Source organism: Myotis yumanensis, unplaced genomic scaffold, assembly GCF_028538775.1.
Source record: "Myotis yumanensis isolate MYYU_CA2020_CCGP unplaced genomic scaffold, mMyoYum1.0.hap1 SCAF_2, whole genome shotgun sequence".
NCBI lineage: Eukaryota > Metazoa > Chordata > Mammalia > Chiroptera > Vespertilionidae > Myotis > Myotis yumanensis.
The window spans coordinates 38,203,029-38,217,454 of record NW_027223753.1 but is presented as its reverse complement, the minus strand read 5'-3'; the positions used below and the strand labels follow the sequence as shown (position 1 = coordinate 38,217,454).

At 55.5% G+C, this 14,426-nt stretch overlaps 1 protein-coding gene across 1 annotated transcript in view; it reads right to left on the bottom strand.

Moving 5' to 3' along the window:
• ACOT11 (acyl-CoA thioesterase 11) overlaps window positions 1-14,426 on the bottom strand; it is a 22,523-nt gene extending 8,097 nt beyond the window's left edge. Inside the window, exons 1-12 of the mRNA XM_070405200.1 lie at window positions 13,926-14,426; window positions 12,205-12,406; window positions 11,173-11,242; window positions 9,415-9,475; window positions 8,369-8,467; window positions 7,762-7,897; window positions 5,595-5,751; window positions 4,950-5,069; window positions 3,492-3,636; window positions 1,905-1,964; window positions 1,060-1,122; window positions 633-716 (exon numbers count right to left, since the gene is read on the bottom strand). Coding sequence (XP_070261301.1) covers window positions 633-716; window positions 1,060-1,122; window positions 1,905-1,964; window positions 3,492-3,636; window positions 4,950-5,069; window positions 5,595-5,751; window positions 7,762-7,897; window positions 8,369-8,467; window positions 9,415-9,475; window positions 11,173-11,242; window positions 12,205-12,406; window positions 13,926-13,967 — 1,239 coding nt within the window. The 5' untranslated portion in view covers window positions 13,968-14,426. The remainder of the gene's footprint in view (window positions 1-632; window positions 717-1,059; window positions 1,123-1,904; window positions 1,965-3,491; window positions 3,637-4,949; window positions 5,070-5,594; window positions 5,752-7,761; window positions 7,898-8,368; window positions 8,468-9,414; window positions 9,476-11,172; window positions 11,243-12,204; window positions 12,407-13,925) is intronic.

The window sequence follows — 14,426 nt, the reverse complement described above, 5'->3', positions numbered from 1 at the left end:
GTTTTAAGAAGCAGTGATTTGCCCGGCCAGCATGGCTCAGTGGCTGAGCTTCAACCTATGAACCAGGAGGTCACGGTTCGATTCCCGGTCAGGCCACATGCCCAGGTTGTAGGCTTGACCCCCAGTGGGGGATGTGCAGGAGGCAGCCAATCAATGATTCTCTCTCATCATTGATGTTTCTATCTCTCTCTCCCTCTCCCTTCCTCTCTAAAATCAATAAATATTATATATATATATATATATATATATATATACATTTTTTTTAAATCCCCTTCTGCCCTGGCCAGTGTTTCTCAGTGGTCAGAGTGTCACCCTGGGAACCGAAGGGCCTTGGGTTCAATTCCCGGTCAAGGGCACATATCTCAGTTGTGGGTTCCCTCCCTGGCCCCAGTCCTAGCGCGTCCAGGAGGCAACCAATTAGTGTGTCTCTCTTACATCGATGTTTCTCTCTCTCCCTCATTCCTTCCACTCTCTCTCAATGAAAAAAATATCCTCGGGTGAGGATTAACAAAAACAAAAAGCAAAAAAAGAAATGCCCTTCTGACATGAGTGAGTTGAGAGACTTTCTGTTGCTTGCAGTCTGCCACCTCTGGTTGCTCAGAAGAGAAGGGTGGGGGGGTGCGGTCAGCTACCTGGTTGATCTCCGAGGACAGCGCCCAGTTGTCCTTGGCCGCAAGCATCTTCAGGGAGGAGATGTTGTTGTAGCTCAGATACACCTGGACAGGGCACACAGAGAAACCTCGCCTTCTCCCCTCCCGCAGGCTCGGTGCCGAGGCCATGCTGGGGTGGGGGAGGAGCTGGGGTGGTGAAGGAGGGTGGGCGATGGGCTTTGGGGAAGGAGGCTCAGGGCTGGCCAGACTCGACCAGCAACCCTGGGCAAGCCACTTCTCCTCCCAGGGCCTCAGCTCCCTCCTGCCAAACAGGAGAGCCCTTTGCTAACTGTATGCATCTTGAGGCATTAGCATTCTGTCCCCTTCAGGCCTACCTCCAACCCCACTCTGACAACGGAGACGGGGACGGGTGGGCCTGAGGACTCTCCCCTCAGGGCTGGGGCCTTACCTGGTTGCTAGGGTCCCAGGGCACAGAGAGAGGCATCTCCTCCTGCTTGCAGGACACAATGTACTTCCTGGGAGAGAGGAAAGGTGACAACCTTGATCCCTCGGGAGCCATCTCTTTGAACAGGCTTCACCGCATGCCAACTGTGTGCCAGGCCCTGTGCTCAGCCCAGAGGGCAGGAGAGACCCCTGTCTGGCCAGGGAGACGGGATGGGCACACAGAACACAGCAGCGAGAACATACAAACTCAGTCAGAGGTAGGACAGGACCAGGGGAGGGGTGCTGGTGCTAGTGCCGGTGCCGGTGCCTAGTGAAGGCTCAGTGCCCCACACCCTGGCTGAGCTAAAGCGACTTCGCCACTATGCCTCGGTGTCCTCATCTGTGAAATGGGATCTGCAGTCACCCCTGCCTCAGAGGCTCATCACGAGAACAGCCTTGGCATATAAATGCTCCATAAACACACACTTTTCTTACTAACAACAAATGATGATACAGTGCTTCCTTGAGCCATCGCTTCTCCTCTCTGGGCCTTTCTTTCTTCATCTGCCAAATGGACATCAGAGTCCATGGAAGGAACAAAAGATTTTAAATCGGCCAGACCCGGCCAGGTTCAAAGTCTCACTCTGCCAATCACTCCTGTGTGCCCGTGGCCACAATTCCTCTGTTCTCAGTGTCCTCGCCTGTACAATGGGCCAGTCAGACATGGGATGTGGAATGAGGTGACACAGATGTAAAGGGCCCAGCCAGTGCCCAGCACAGGGGCCGCATCGGAGAAATGCAAGTCCCTGAGGCTGGGGAGCAGGTGGACAGCCCTGCACCCTGTGTCCCCTCCCACCACCCAGCCCCAACTTGCCTGTCCAGGCGGATCTTCCTTCTGGCACTGGCCTCTCGGTACCGCCGCTCACCGTCCTGGGGAGAGAAGCAGGGACAGACTATGGTACAGATGGGACAACAACTTGCCCCCCATCCCTGTTACTGTCTGACCACTGCCCCCCTCCCAAGGGCCCAAGGAGGTCCTGCAGCCCTGAGGTGTTCTGGCCCCACTGGGGCAGCCAGAGTCAAAGCAACCTGAACAGGAACACGCCAGGCCACTGAGTCCCAGATTCCCCTCAAGCTCTCTGAGTGACCCTGGGAACCACTGCCCTCACCAGACCTCAGTTTCCTCCCCGGTAGAATGGGATCCCTAAGGGCACTTACAATGGTAATAAGACCCCATATTTATTGAGCACTTACTATGTGCCAGGCATTCATCTAAAGTGCTTTCCGCCCTAACCTGTTTGGCTCGGTGGATAGAGCGTCAGCCTGCGGACTCAAGAGTCCCAGGTTCGATTCCAGTCAAGGGCATGTGCCTGGGTTGCGGGCACATCCCCAGTAGGGGGTGTGCAGGAGGCAGCTGATCGATGTTTCTCTCTCATCGATGTTTCTAACTCTCTATTCCTCTCCCTTCCTCTCTGTAAAAAACCAATAAAATATATTTGAAAAAATAAAATAAAGTGCTTTCCATGCAAAATTTCATTTAACCTTTACAGCAACCCTCTGAGGTTGGGACTAGTATAATCCCACTTTACAGAGGGGGAAACTGAGGCACAGAAAGATTAGGGGACTTGCCCAAGGACACAGGAACAAGCACTGATGGCTGACTCAGAGCCTGACTCTTAACTTCTACTTCTAAGGTGTCCTCACTCGGGAGTATTAAATGGCAAAGGCCTGAAAGCATCTGGGGGCCTGTGCACGGCACCGCCCATCTCCTAGGCTCCCACTCCTCCACGGATCGCCCACTCTTGACTGGCCAATACCCAGCTGCGAGCAGGGAATGTCACAGCCAGACTCAGCCTTGTGAGGCAGGCAGGGCAGGGACCTTCCCAGTGAGAGCTCACTCCCTGATCCTCCAGAGCAAGCCAGGCCTAGCCCAGTGGAGGCACAAGGGAGCATGACTTGAAGGGACAGCCTTTGAACTCCAGCCCTGATTCTCCTTCCTGCCTCCTTGCTCTCCTGTCACCATCGTCACCACTGTCAGCACTTCCTGAGTGTCTGCAGGCCTTACCCAGGCACGGGGTCAATATCCCATAGACCCCACAGCCCCGTGAGGACTGGGCTGCAGGCGCTTTACGGGTGGGGACCCAGAGCTCACAGAGGCACCCACTAGAATGTAGCAGAGCTGGTTCCAACACACATCGCCCCAAAGCCAGTGCTCTTCCAACGCTGTTAACACCCACGATGAGCCAGGCCCACATGCGCGGCCTGAATTCTTTCAGGCAGAACAGGGTTTCCACCTGGCACAAGGGGCATTTTCAGGGGCCACACAAGGGCACCCAGCAGACGGGCAAAGCTGGGCTTGTTGCTCTCGGGCCTATCAGGAGCAGGCAGGCACCCCCACCCTGGGCAGAGAGGGGGGGAAGGGAGCTGGGGGGAGGACAGGGTGCTGCACCCACTCACCCCAGGCTGGGGCCGAATCCAGGGCAGCATCTGGGGCTGGTCATTTGGGTCCAGGACCACAAAGGTCATGAAGGCGCTGTTGATGTGCCGCCGATGGGCCTCGGCCTCCTGGCGGTAGGCCTCCACGCACACGCCCACCTCCATGCTGAGGGCGAGGGAGGGCTGCTCTCATGCTGGACAGACCTTCCCAAGGCCTCGCCCCTCCCAACACACATGCACACGCGCATGTGCAGGCACACACATGCACTCCTGCAGTTCCTCCTGGGTCAGAGCCCCTCTGGCAGGAAACCCAGAGCTGCTCCCTTTGGTCAGTGTCTGCAGAGCACCTACTGCGTGCCTGGCCCTATGCCAGTCACTGGGGACTCAGAAATGAATAAACCTGTCCGGTCCATGTTCTCATGGACTAATAGCTGGGGGTTGCAGCCACAAATATATACATATGATGATAGTATGTTATGAAACTATGTTATGGAAGAATACAGGCAAGGAGAGGGAGGTACTGAGCCCAATTAGAAAAAGCGTTCATTATACACCCAACCGTCAGCACTTTATAACAGCTCAGTGGCTGCTGTTTCTCTATATCTGACTGTCTTTAATAATTATAAAATAGCAGCCACCGCCCTCCCCCTCAGTTAAGAAGGTCTTGACCCCATAATGTAGACATCATACAGATGGGACACTAAGACCTAGACAGGGCAGTAAGTTGCCCAAAGTCACACAACAGCCAGGAGAGAATATGGGCTAGACCAGGCCTCATGGCTTTCCCCCTGCATGGCAGCAGAATGTGTGCTGGTCAGGCTGTGAATAGTAATAATAATAATAGCAGCAGCAGCAGCAGCAATGATTGACCTTCACTGAACATATTCTGTGGCGTTCTACTAGTAACAGGTCACTGAATCCTTAAAACTATAAGATAGTTGTGGTGAGCCCCATTTTACATGAACTGAGGCTCAGAGAGGTTAAGTAACTTGCCCAAAGTCACACAGCTAGTAAGAGCTGAGCCAAACTTGAACCTAGGCAGCCTGGCTCCAGATCCTTTGCTTTTATCAACTACACTATATGATCTTTGGAATCACCAAAAAAGATATTTAAAATAAGCTTTCATGGGCGTAAATGTCAGGATTCATTTCAAAGGTAAGGGCTCTGGGGACTAAGTTTCGTTTAAGGCAAAGGGTTAGAAAAGGTATAATGACAACAGAGTACTGGCAAAAGGTGGCCCTGTGATCCACAGTGTGCAGGCCCAGAGGCAGGAGCCAGGGAGAGAGACACAGAATGATCACGTGGTACTATCTGAGCCAGCAGGAGACACAGGGCTGGGGGCACCCAGAGCAGGGAACATCAGAGCTGAATCTTGGTGAAGATGAAGGGACTGAGCAGGTTTGCAATAGAGTCCATTCTCAGGTCAGGAAGCGCCCTCAGCCCCCAGGGACCCCGATCCTGCCCATCCCAGCCCCTCACCTATGTTTGAAGGCGTTGTTCACAATGGCCTTGAGCACCAGGCGGTCCCCAACCTGGGAGGGTCCCCGAAAGTGAAACATCTCAATGGCCTTCAGCGTAGGGTGGGCACGACACAGCCGGCTGGAGGAGGCCAGGGGTTGGGGACAGGAGAAATGCCCCTAGTGCTTTAGCCACTGGCTTAAACCAGCCTCTACCCCTACCCCCATCCCCAGACCTAGCCAAAACCACATGCACCACCTTCAGGCCCACCCACTCCTCAGTGACAGTTCTGCCCAGAGGAACAGAACTGAGTCCCATTTCAGAGCTTGGAATACTGAGGTCTATGTGCATGGCTGGAGAGCAGCTGAGTCTGAGGTGACAGAAGAAAGCCTAGGGCAGGGCTTGGGGCAATCCAACCAAGCCCTTACAACCTTTGTATCTTAGCACCTGCTGTCCCTACTACCTCGAAGTTCTCCCCTTACCCAAAGCTACTTGTCATTCAAGGCCCAGCTGAAGTGCTCTTCCTCCAGGAAGCCTTCCCGGACTATCCAGACTCTGACTTTTCTCTGAGATCTTATTGCACTCATAGGGCACTGCTGATATATTGTGGCTAAGGGACGGAGGGGAGAAAGGAAGGGAGGCACACGCAGGACACTCTCCCCTCACCTGGCTGCAATGGTGGCCACATTCTCCATCCAGGCCATGATCTGGCCCCCGAAGGTATTGCCCTGGTGATTGGCGTGGGGAGGCAGGATCAGCTCCACACTCTCCACCCGCGTCTTCTCAGCCGGCACTACATGGTTACAGTCTCTGCTCTCCAGATCTGACCAAGGAGAGGCAGAGGGAGGGAGGGAGGAGGTGAGAGGCTTCCAAGGGCAGCCCAGGACCCTTCCACTGCCTCTCTGCCCCACCCACCTTCTTTTATTTACTCAGCACCTAGTGTGCTGGACCTACACGAGGAATGGGGGGAAACTGGATGAGAGAGATGAGGCTGGCACCGAGCAAAGGGCAGAACACTAGCTTTGAGACAACACACACCTGGGTCTGCAACTCAGCTCCACCCCATACAGGCTGTATTTCCTTGGGCAAGTCAATGCCCTTTCTGAACCTCAATTTCCCATGTGTAAAGGGCAGATGTCAAACTCAACCGGAAAGGACAGTGAAGATGAAATGCCATCTCCGTTCTAGAGTGCCTGGCGCCAAACTCAGGAGGCACACTCTCAAGAAGGAGAGTTCTTCTCTCCCGCTGCCTGACATGCGCTGTCCCTCAGGGGCAATGGCATAAGGATAGCCTCAGTAGGGGAGGCCAGAGAGGTCAGGGAATCAGATGCTGACATGCCCACCCAACCCAAGGAAGTGCCATCTCCCAGGGAGAAAGACCTCACTGGGGAGGACCCATCAAATAGGCAACATTTTGCATGGCTTGCAGGCTGCTCAGATGTCACAGACACGGGTAGGGGAGGTTACAGGCCTGAGCCACGGTCTGGAGGCAGACAGTCACAGCCACGGGAGAATCAGGCCTTGGCTCAGCTGGAGCAGAGGGCACGTAAGGGACAGCGCCAGACGAGGCTGAGCGGTCAGCCAAGGGCCTGGATGCCGGCTAGGGCATCTGAACTGACCCTTGGGCAGGAGGGATTTCGGAGGGCTGCAGTGGGATGGATGGCTCCAGGGGGCCTTGGCTACAGGAGAGAGAGCTGGACCTGCCCAGCCACAGCCCCCAGGCCCAAAGTAAATAGGGTGAATGGAATTTGAAGCACAGCCAGCTGCTTTCACGGGGGGGGGGGGGGGGGGGGGGCGCTAATTCTGCCTGCACCCCTCCCCACTCTGGCAACTGAACTATTTTCGACTTGTCCTAAGATTGCCTCCTTGAAGTTTCAAGGAAGGCTCCACATACTAATGTTCTGGAGATCAGTGAGCAAATCCAAGGTCACCCCTCTGACCCTTTGCCCAGACTATGCCCTCCACCAGGAGTCCCTTTCCTTATCTCCCCCTGATAAGCCCTGCCAGTCCACAGGAGATGTGAGGCCCTGGTACAGAACAAGCTGCAAGATGCACTTTAAGGGGGAAGAAGCGAGATACAGAACAGTATGTACTGTGTCTTCCCGTTTAGGTAAAAAAGGGGGCAAAATTAGACACAGGGGGGAATGTGCAGGGAATGCTTCTGGAAAGATGCCCAAAAATGAGGCACAGGAGGTGCCTCTAGAGGGGACCTGGGTGCTGGGGTAGGTGGGTCTTGTTTTTATCTCTAGCTCTAGATCTATGCCTACACCGATGCCTACATCTACATCTACCTACCAACCTACCTACCTATATGCTTTTTAAAAATCCTAGAGTCATGCCCTAGCCAGTTTGGCTCAGTTTGGCCTGCGGACTGAAGGGTCCTGGGTTCAATTCCTGACAAGGGCAGATGCCCGGGTTGCAGGCTCTGACCCCAGTAGGGGGCATGCATTAGGCAGCTGATCAATGATTCCTTCTCATCATTGATATTTCTCTCTCTCTTTCCCTCTCCCTTCCTCTCTGAAATCAATAAAAATATATTTTAAAATGAAATCCTTGAGTCTTCAAGGCCAAGCTCAATACTACCTTCCCAAATACCTTAAGTCCTAGAGACCCAAACACAGTTTGTGGCTAACAAAGCGTTTCCCTCTGGCTGCTGGGAGCTGGGCAAGAGGCACTCCCTTTTCCCTGAAGGAGGCCTTGAGGCAAGAGGGCGAGCCAGGCCTGAGGCCACCAGTGGGTAGACATCCCAAGGAAATGCCTCTCCTCCCTCTGCCCAGTGGGGCCCAGGGCACAAGCGGGGCACCGGCTGCCCGCCCTGTCCCCAGCCACTCACCATACTGAATGGCGCAATTGGCCAGGAGGTCCTTGATGGTGTCCGCGTAGACCAGCCGCATGCGTCGGCGCTCGGCGGCCACACTGTGCTCAGTCTTCTCCTCCTCCGTCCGTGGCGTGATCTGCTTCAGCTTCACCTGTGGGCAGGGGTGGGGTTCCCTGAAATAGTGCCAGGGCCTGTCCCCCCAGCTGCCGTCGCACGCCCGGGGCTGCTGGATGGTTATAAGTCTTTGTCCCTCTTTGCCCACATTTTCCTATCTCCATGTCGACTGATCCATCATCTTCATCCTCCAATAACCCTAGGCTCCCTTCTGGGGCAAAGGCACAGCGGGTGGGGGGTAGCGGTCACTGCAGGGTGTGAAAGAGGATGGTGAGACCTGAAGACTCCCCACGTGAGATGCACAGGGAGAGGTGGGGAAAGGAGAGAGGGAGGGCGCCTGGGGCCCGGTGGCAGTGGGGGATGGGCCTTCCTCTAGGGGCTATGATTCCCTGCCACACCCCACCTCCACTCCCCGGCCAAACCCCAGCCTCACCACCCTGGTCCAGGCCCATCGTGACTGGCGGCCAGGTGGCCCAGCAGCACTGAGCAGCCAGATGTGGCCACATACCTTGGAGAGCTCACGGTGGGCCACAAAGGTGGCCAAGGCCTTGCACACGCTCCACTGCTTCTCAGAGCAAGTGTCCTCGGAGGCCACCTGGATGCCCACCTGGAGGGGAAGAGTGGGAGGAGGAGTGAGGAAGGAAGAAATAGAGCTCACAAACCCGAGGCCCACAGCCTAGTGACATAGGAAGTCCCCCTCTGCTACTCCAGTATCACCCACCACGTCTAGGAGGCTAGAGACCTGGGGTAGGTTCTGATTCTGCCCCTGGTTCCCTGTGAAACTTTAGGCAAGTCATTTCCCTTCTCTGGGCCTCAGTTTCCTCATCTGTAAAGTGGGGATGACCAAACCCATCCTCAAAGGGCTATTGAGAGGATTAACATGAGACTGTGTAAGTAAAGTGCTGGCTAAATTGAAAGGGTAGACAATGTGAGGGTGCCCAGGGACCCTGTGCATTTATGGGGTGCCGCTATCTCAGCCTCAGTAGTCCCTCAGCAACCACTGGGTAGAAGTTGTCTCCATCCGAAGTCCATTGGTGGCAAATAGAGTCCCTCCCCCAGAGCTCACGGAGCCCTGTGCATCACCATGAGTCCTTCAACAACCCTGAGGCACAGAAATCATGCTCCCACTTTACAGATGGGAAGACAGAGTCTATGGTAGGTAAGCTACAGGACTATCCTGGCTCCAGCCCCACTGCCTCCAGGTGGCTGTCATCCTCAAATTTGCACAGCCACCAGGCTGCTGAAGACAGGGTCTGAGTCTCGGCGTGAAGACCCAGGAGGCCAGAAGTTAAGTCCCACATTGGGATTTATGTGGCTTGGTGACCTGGGGCAAATCCCTCCCCCTCCCTGGGCCTCAGTTTTCCCTTCTGTGTTATGGGGTGTTGGACCGGAAGATCCTTAGACTCTGCCCAGCCCTGCCAGCTGGTCCAGATCTCTGCCGCCTCAAGCAGGGCTTTGCGAGTGTGAGTATGCCTGGCTGGGGGCGGAGATGGAGAGGAGGCAGAAAACCCACCCAGCACCCACGCATCCCCAGGCAGCACCTGCCCCACACACCTCCATGCTGGTGTTGAAGGCCCGGTTCACCTTGGCCTTGATATTCACCACTTGTCCGACTCTGGGAGAGAAAAGCCGGAGGTGAGCCTTTCAGGGGGGACAGAGGGAGGGAGCAGGGGCCCCAGACACTTGGGGAGCCTCTACTGAGGGGAGCTGTTAGGAGAATGTCACTTTACAGTGCGTATTCACATATGGATGCCGCCCGAGTCCTCAAAGCAAGCCAGCAAGGTAGTGCTAGCACCCCTTTTCCAGGAGGCTGAGAGAAGTGGGATGATTGCATTTATCTGCCCCCTCCCCCTCTCCCCCTTGTCCAGTGAAGGCTCGGGCTTCTTTTTGCTCCTGTTGACCAGTCCCCTCCCCAGGGAGCCCTCCCTGCACCCTGTTGCTCTGTAAGGTCCACCGTCCTAACACTTCTTCCAGCAGGTCGACCTCTGTCTCCCCCACAACCCATAAGCTCCACTGGGGCAAGGCTTGGCACAGGGCACCGGGCAGCTCCCCCACAATTAGTGGCCTCCGAAATGAATATGTTCCGCATTTATTGCATCAGTATCGGTTCATCAATTGTGACAAAGGTACCCCCACATGAATGTAAAATGTTAATGGAGGAACTGGATGTGGGGTACATGGGGACTCTCTGTACTATCTACAGCCATAGTGTACATCAAAAACTAATCTACAATCGGCCTCCCTGCAGTCTGGGAGCTACTGGGGCACCGGGACCTTTTGTACCACAAACCCAGCATGGGCCCCGGCCCAGAAAAGGTGCCAGTAGTGATGAATGACTGAACAATGAATACAGCAACTGGCCGAACTTCTTCCTTAACCACAGCACTCTGGGTGCCAAGGAAGCCCTGAGAAAGCCCTTGGCACTCGATGTCCTAGTGGTCGGCAAACTCATTAGTCAACAGAGCCAAATATCAACAGTACAACAATTGAAATTTCTTTTGAGAGCCAAATTTTTTAAACTTAAACTATATAGGTAGGTACATTGTTATTAAGTTAATTAGGGTACTCCTAAGGCTTAGGAAGAGCCACACTCAAGGGGCCAAAGAGCCACATGTGGCTCGGGAGCCGCAGTTTGCCGACCACTGTCCTAGGTGATGGTGGAGAGTTCAGGAGCAGGCCCACAGGCAAAAGCACTGTGCGCAGTCCCTAAAGCCTGGCCTGAGCTGGGGGCCTGGTATGACCCTTGGGTCCCAGCAAAGCTCTGCAGAGACAAAGCCCAACACAGTGTAATGAAGACTTTCTAACCAGTACAGCTCACTGTGAGGTAGTGAGTGCCTCGTCTCTGGAGGTATGTGAGCAGAGACTGAATGACCCAAGATTCTGGCCCAGGCTTTGCCAAGGTACCTTAGCTAGGGACCCCCCACCATCCAGCAACCCACGACCCACAGAGAATGTTCAAGTTCCAAAAGGCATTCCATCTGCAGATAAGGAAACTGAGGCCCAGAGAAAATGTCTGACTTCCCCAAAGTCACATCGCACCCCATGGTGTTGCCTGGGCAACATCCAACTCCAAACTTGAAGCAACTTCCTTGGCTCCACACTGGCTGAGGGCACCCACCCCACAGCAGCAAGCAGCAAGCCAGCTCCCAGCCCAGCACTGTCCAGAGACCCTGCAGACGGGTCACTGCTTCCCGGGGGCTTCCCCCACTCCACCTGCCAAGGCTGGCAGGTTCCAGGCAGGAGAGGCAGGGGAGGGGTCCCCAGGCCTTGGTGGGAGCCCAGAAGGACCTAGAGGCAGGCGGGGCCACTCACCGAATGGTGTGCTCAAAATAGATGTCATCCATGGAGGCCGTGACGCAGGGACAGCCAGCATGCCTCTCCGCTGGCACCGGGAGAAGAAAGCCGTGCGTTAGCCGCCTCCCACGTTACGCAGGCCTCTGATCGAATGTCAGGCCTCCGAGCTAAGGCTGTGCCTCCTCACCCACAGCCTTCTTTACTTTTCCTCAAGGTTGCTGCGCCCTGCTTCATATATCGGAGTTTTGTCTGTCTAGTATCTCTCCCTTCTGTTCAACTGCAAGTTACCTGGGGGCAAGGATTTTTGCCTGCCTAGCTCATAGGCGTATCCCAGTCCCAGAAGAGGGTCTGGCACATAGTAGACACTCAACAAGCAGCTGCTGAATAAATGAATGGTCACGCCATGCTGTGCGAGCTCCCGGCCTTGTAAAGTGCCCTCAGGTCTGCCCAGTCTGCTTCATGCATCTTTGTTTGTTTGCTGAGTCATTCTCTCCTCCAGGATCCTGCTCACTGCCTTAGTCCCTCTAGAGTCCCTTCTCTGTCCCCGGGGCTGGGTCACGGCCTCTGGTCTGTTCTCCCTCCCTTTCCCAGTCCCCACAAAACAGTGCTGGGGCAGTTGGGTCACCTGTCTGCCCACCCCCCCCCCCCCCCCCCCCCCACACACACACACACACCTCCCGCATCAGGCTGTGAGCTCCCCGTGGGTTGGAGAATACTGGGAAATCAAAGGAATGACGTGAAGTCAACTCAACTCCTCAACTTAACGTAGGGAGCCCTTTAAGGCAGACAGCACGGTGCTTGCTCACAGCACTCCTGAGCCAGCCCTGGAGCAGCGCGTGGAAGGCAGCGCTGTGTTGGAGCAGGGACCTGAGGGCACTCAGAACTGGGACCTCTGGGGAGAGGGTGGGTCAGAGCTGAGCATCAGGAAACTGGAGGGCATTGCAGGCAGGCCGGCTGGGATGAGGGACGAGTGTGGCACTCGGGGAGACAGCATAACTGAGGCCTCTCCCCCGGGGGTGGGCCAAGGGGGTGGGAGGATGGCAGTCTCACCAGACAGGCAGGCCGTGGTGTCAATCCACTTGAGCAGCTGCCCGACGCTCAGCTCGCCACGCTGATTGGTGTGGCAGGGCAGCACCAGCTGGCTCATCTGCACCTCTGTGGGGTTCCGGTACTCCTCGCCATCTGCCATGGTTTTCTCTGTGCGGGAGGTTGACTTCCGGGACTGACGGCCTGAGAACACGGAGGCGAAGCCCTGGGGAACAGGTGGGACCAGGGAGGTCAGCTCACTGCAGGGTCCCCTGAGTCTGCCCATCCCTGAGACCTGAGGGCTGGAGGGAGAGGAGAGAGCGCCCCAGGGCCACCTCCTTCCAGACCCCAACTCCAAGAGTGGTCACCGCCCTCCAGCCCAGAGCTCAGAACCAGGATGTCACTGAGGCTCAGGTTCCTTTTAGCCAATATCTCCATGTTAACATGGCCTGGGACCCGCAGGGGACGGGGAGGGGAGAGAGGAATCGTGCAGAGAACTCAGTCCTCCGAGCTTCAGCTTGTGGGTCCGCTTTTGAAGTTTTGCTTCTGATTGACCTTCATGCCCGAAAGATGTTCCCTCTCTGTGCAGAGGCCCCGAGAGCCCCTCTCAGGCAAGCCTGGGGATTTGTTCCCAATGAAGTGTTTCAAGAAGCAGGTCCTGCCGAACGGGTTTGGCTCAGTGGATAGAGCGTCGGCCTACGGACTCAAGGGTCCCAGGTTCGATTCCGGTCAAGGGCATGTACCTTGGTTGCGGGCACATCCCCACTGGGGGGCGTGCAGGAGGCAGCTGGTTGATCTCTCTCATCGATGTTTCTAACTCTCTATCCCTCTCCCTTCTTCTCTGTAAAAAATCAATAAAATATATTTAAAAAAAAAAAAAAAGAAGCAGGTCCTATTTCATCCCCCAAAGGCCCCTTCCCAGGGCTTCTTGCTCTGCAGTTGACACCTCTGCTGGGTGCTCATTTGTCTTTAGCACTTAGCTCTCCTGGCCGGGAGGGTTCTGGGCAGTGCCTGAGCAGCTGTGTGATCCAGGCAGCTGCCAGCTGGAGGACCAGCTGAGAAATCCTCAAACTCATGAATTAGAGGTGGAGTTTCTGCCCAGGGCCCAGCTTTTCTTAGTCCCCGGGCAGAAAAGGTGGCAAGTGCAGTCCCTTGGATGGGGTGGGACGGAGGAGGTGGAGTCGACCTGCCATCCCTTCTCTCCCTAATCGGACTGTGAACAAGAGCCGGGGACACCTGCATGCGTGAGAAAACTGACAGGAGGGGCAGGAGGAGTTCCAGTTCTCATGGCCAACGCCAACTGCGGGATAACAGTTACATTTACATAGCACTTATTAGACATCAAGCACGTTTCTAAGCACGTCCCGTGTGCTAATTAAATTGTACCCACACAACAAACCTCTGAGGTAGGTTCAAGATTATCCTCACTTCACAGTTGGGGAAACTGAGGCCCAAGTAAGTGGCAAAGCTTAGCTGTGACCCCAGAGGTCTGGCTGCAATCTGAGGCCCCAGCCATCACACTGCACTGCCTGCAGGGGCTCCTGGGCTCAGATGAGAAGGAAGCCAGAGCTCTGAGCCTGGATTCAGCAGCAAAGAGTGACAGGACCCGAGGCTGACCCTGCCACTGCTCAGATGGGGGCAGCGACATCTCAGGGCAGTGATGGCCCTCGTGCGGGGGGAGGGGTACTCCTTGGAGAGTTCCCCCCATGAGGCTCTGTAGCTAATTCACTACATTCAAAACACACCGATGTGACTGATTCAAGGTCGCTGACTCGTAAATGGAACATCTGGGATTTGAACAGGATCCGTCTAAACCAGAACAGCTTGTAGGTCCCCAGAGCGGCCCTGGGTACCACATACAGTGCTGGGCACCGAGGGGAGAGAGAGGAGGGCAGCCGATCCAGGAGCTCTCAGTGTGGGAAGAAGCCTTCGAGGTGCCAGGCTGCCAGGCTTGCAGAATCTTGCAGGCATCTCACAGGCCTTGTGGTCTAAGCAGGGCTATCACCATGGTAACCACTGCCAAGGCATTTCCAGCCTAGTGTGCACTGGGGGCCTGCATGGATGTGGATGCGGGTGGCTGCCTTTCCGGGTGTGGGAGACGGGAGAGGGAGGAAGCAGGCAGACTGTTCACCTACTCTTCCCAACCCTCTCCCTCAGCCAGGGGTCCTGGCCAGAACATTCCAGCAAGAAGCCTGGAGAAAGCTAGGGAAATGAGGGGGGGAGGGGGGCAAGATGCACAGGGTAAG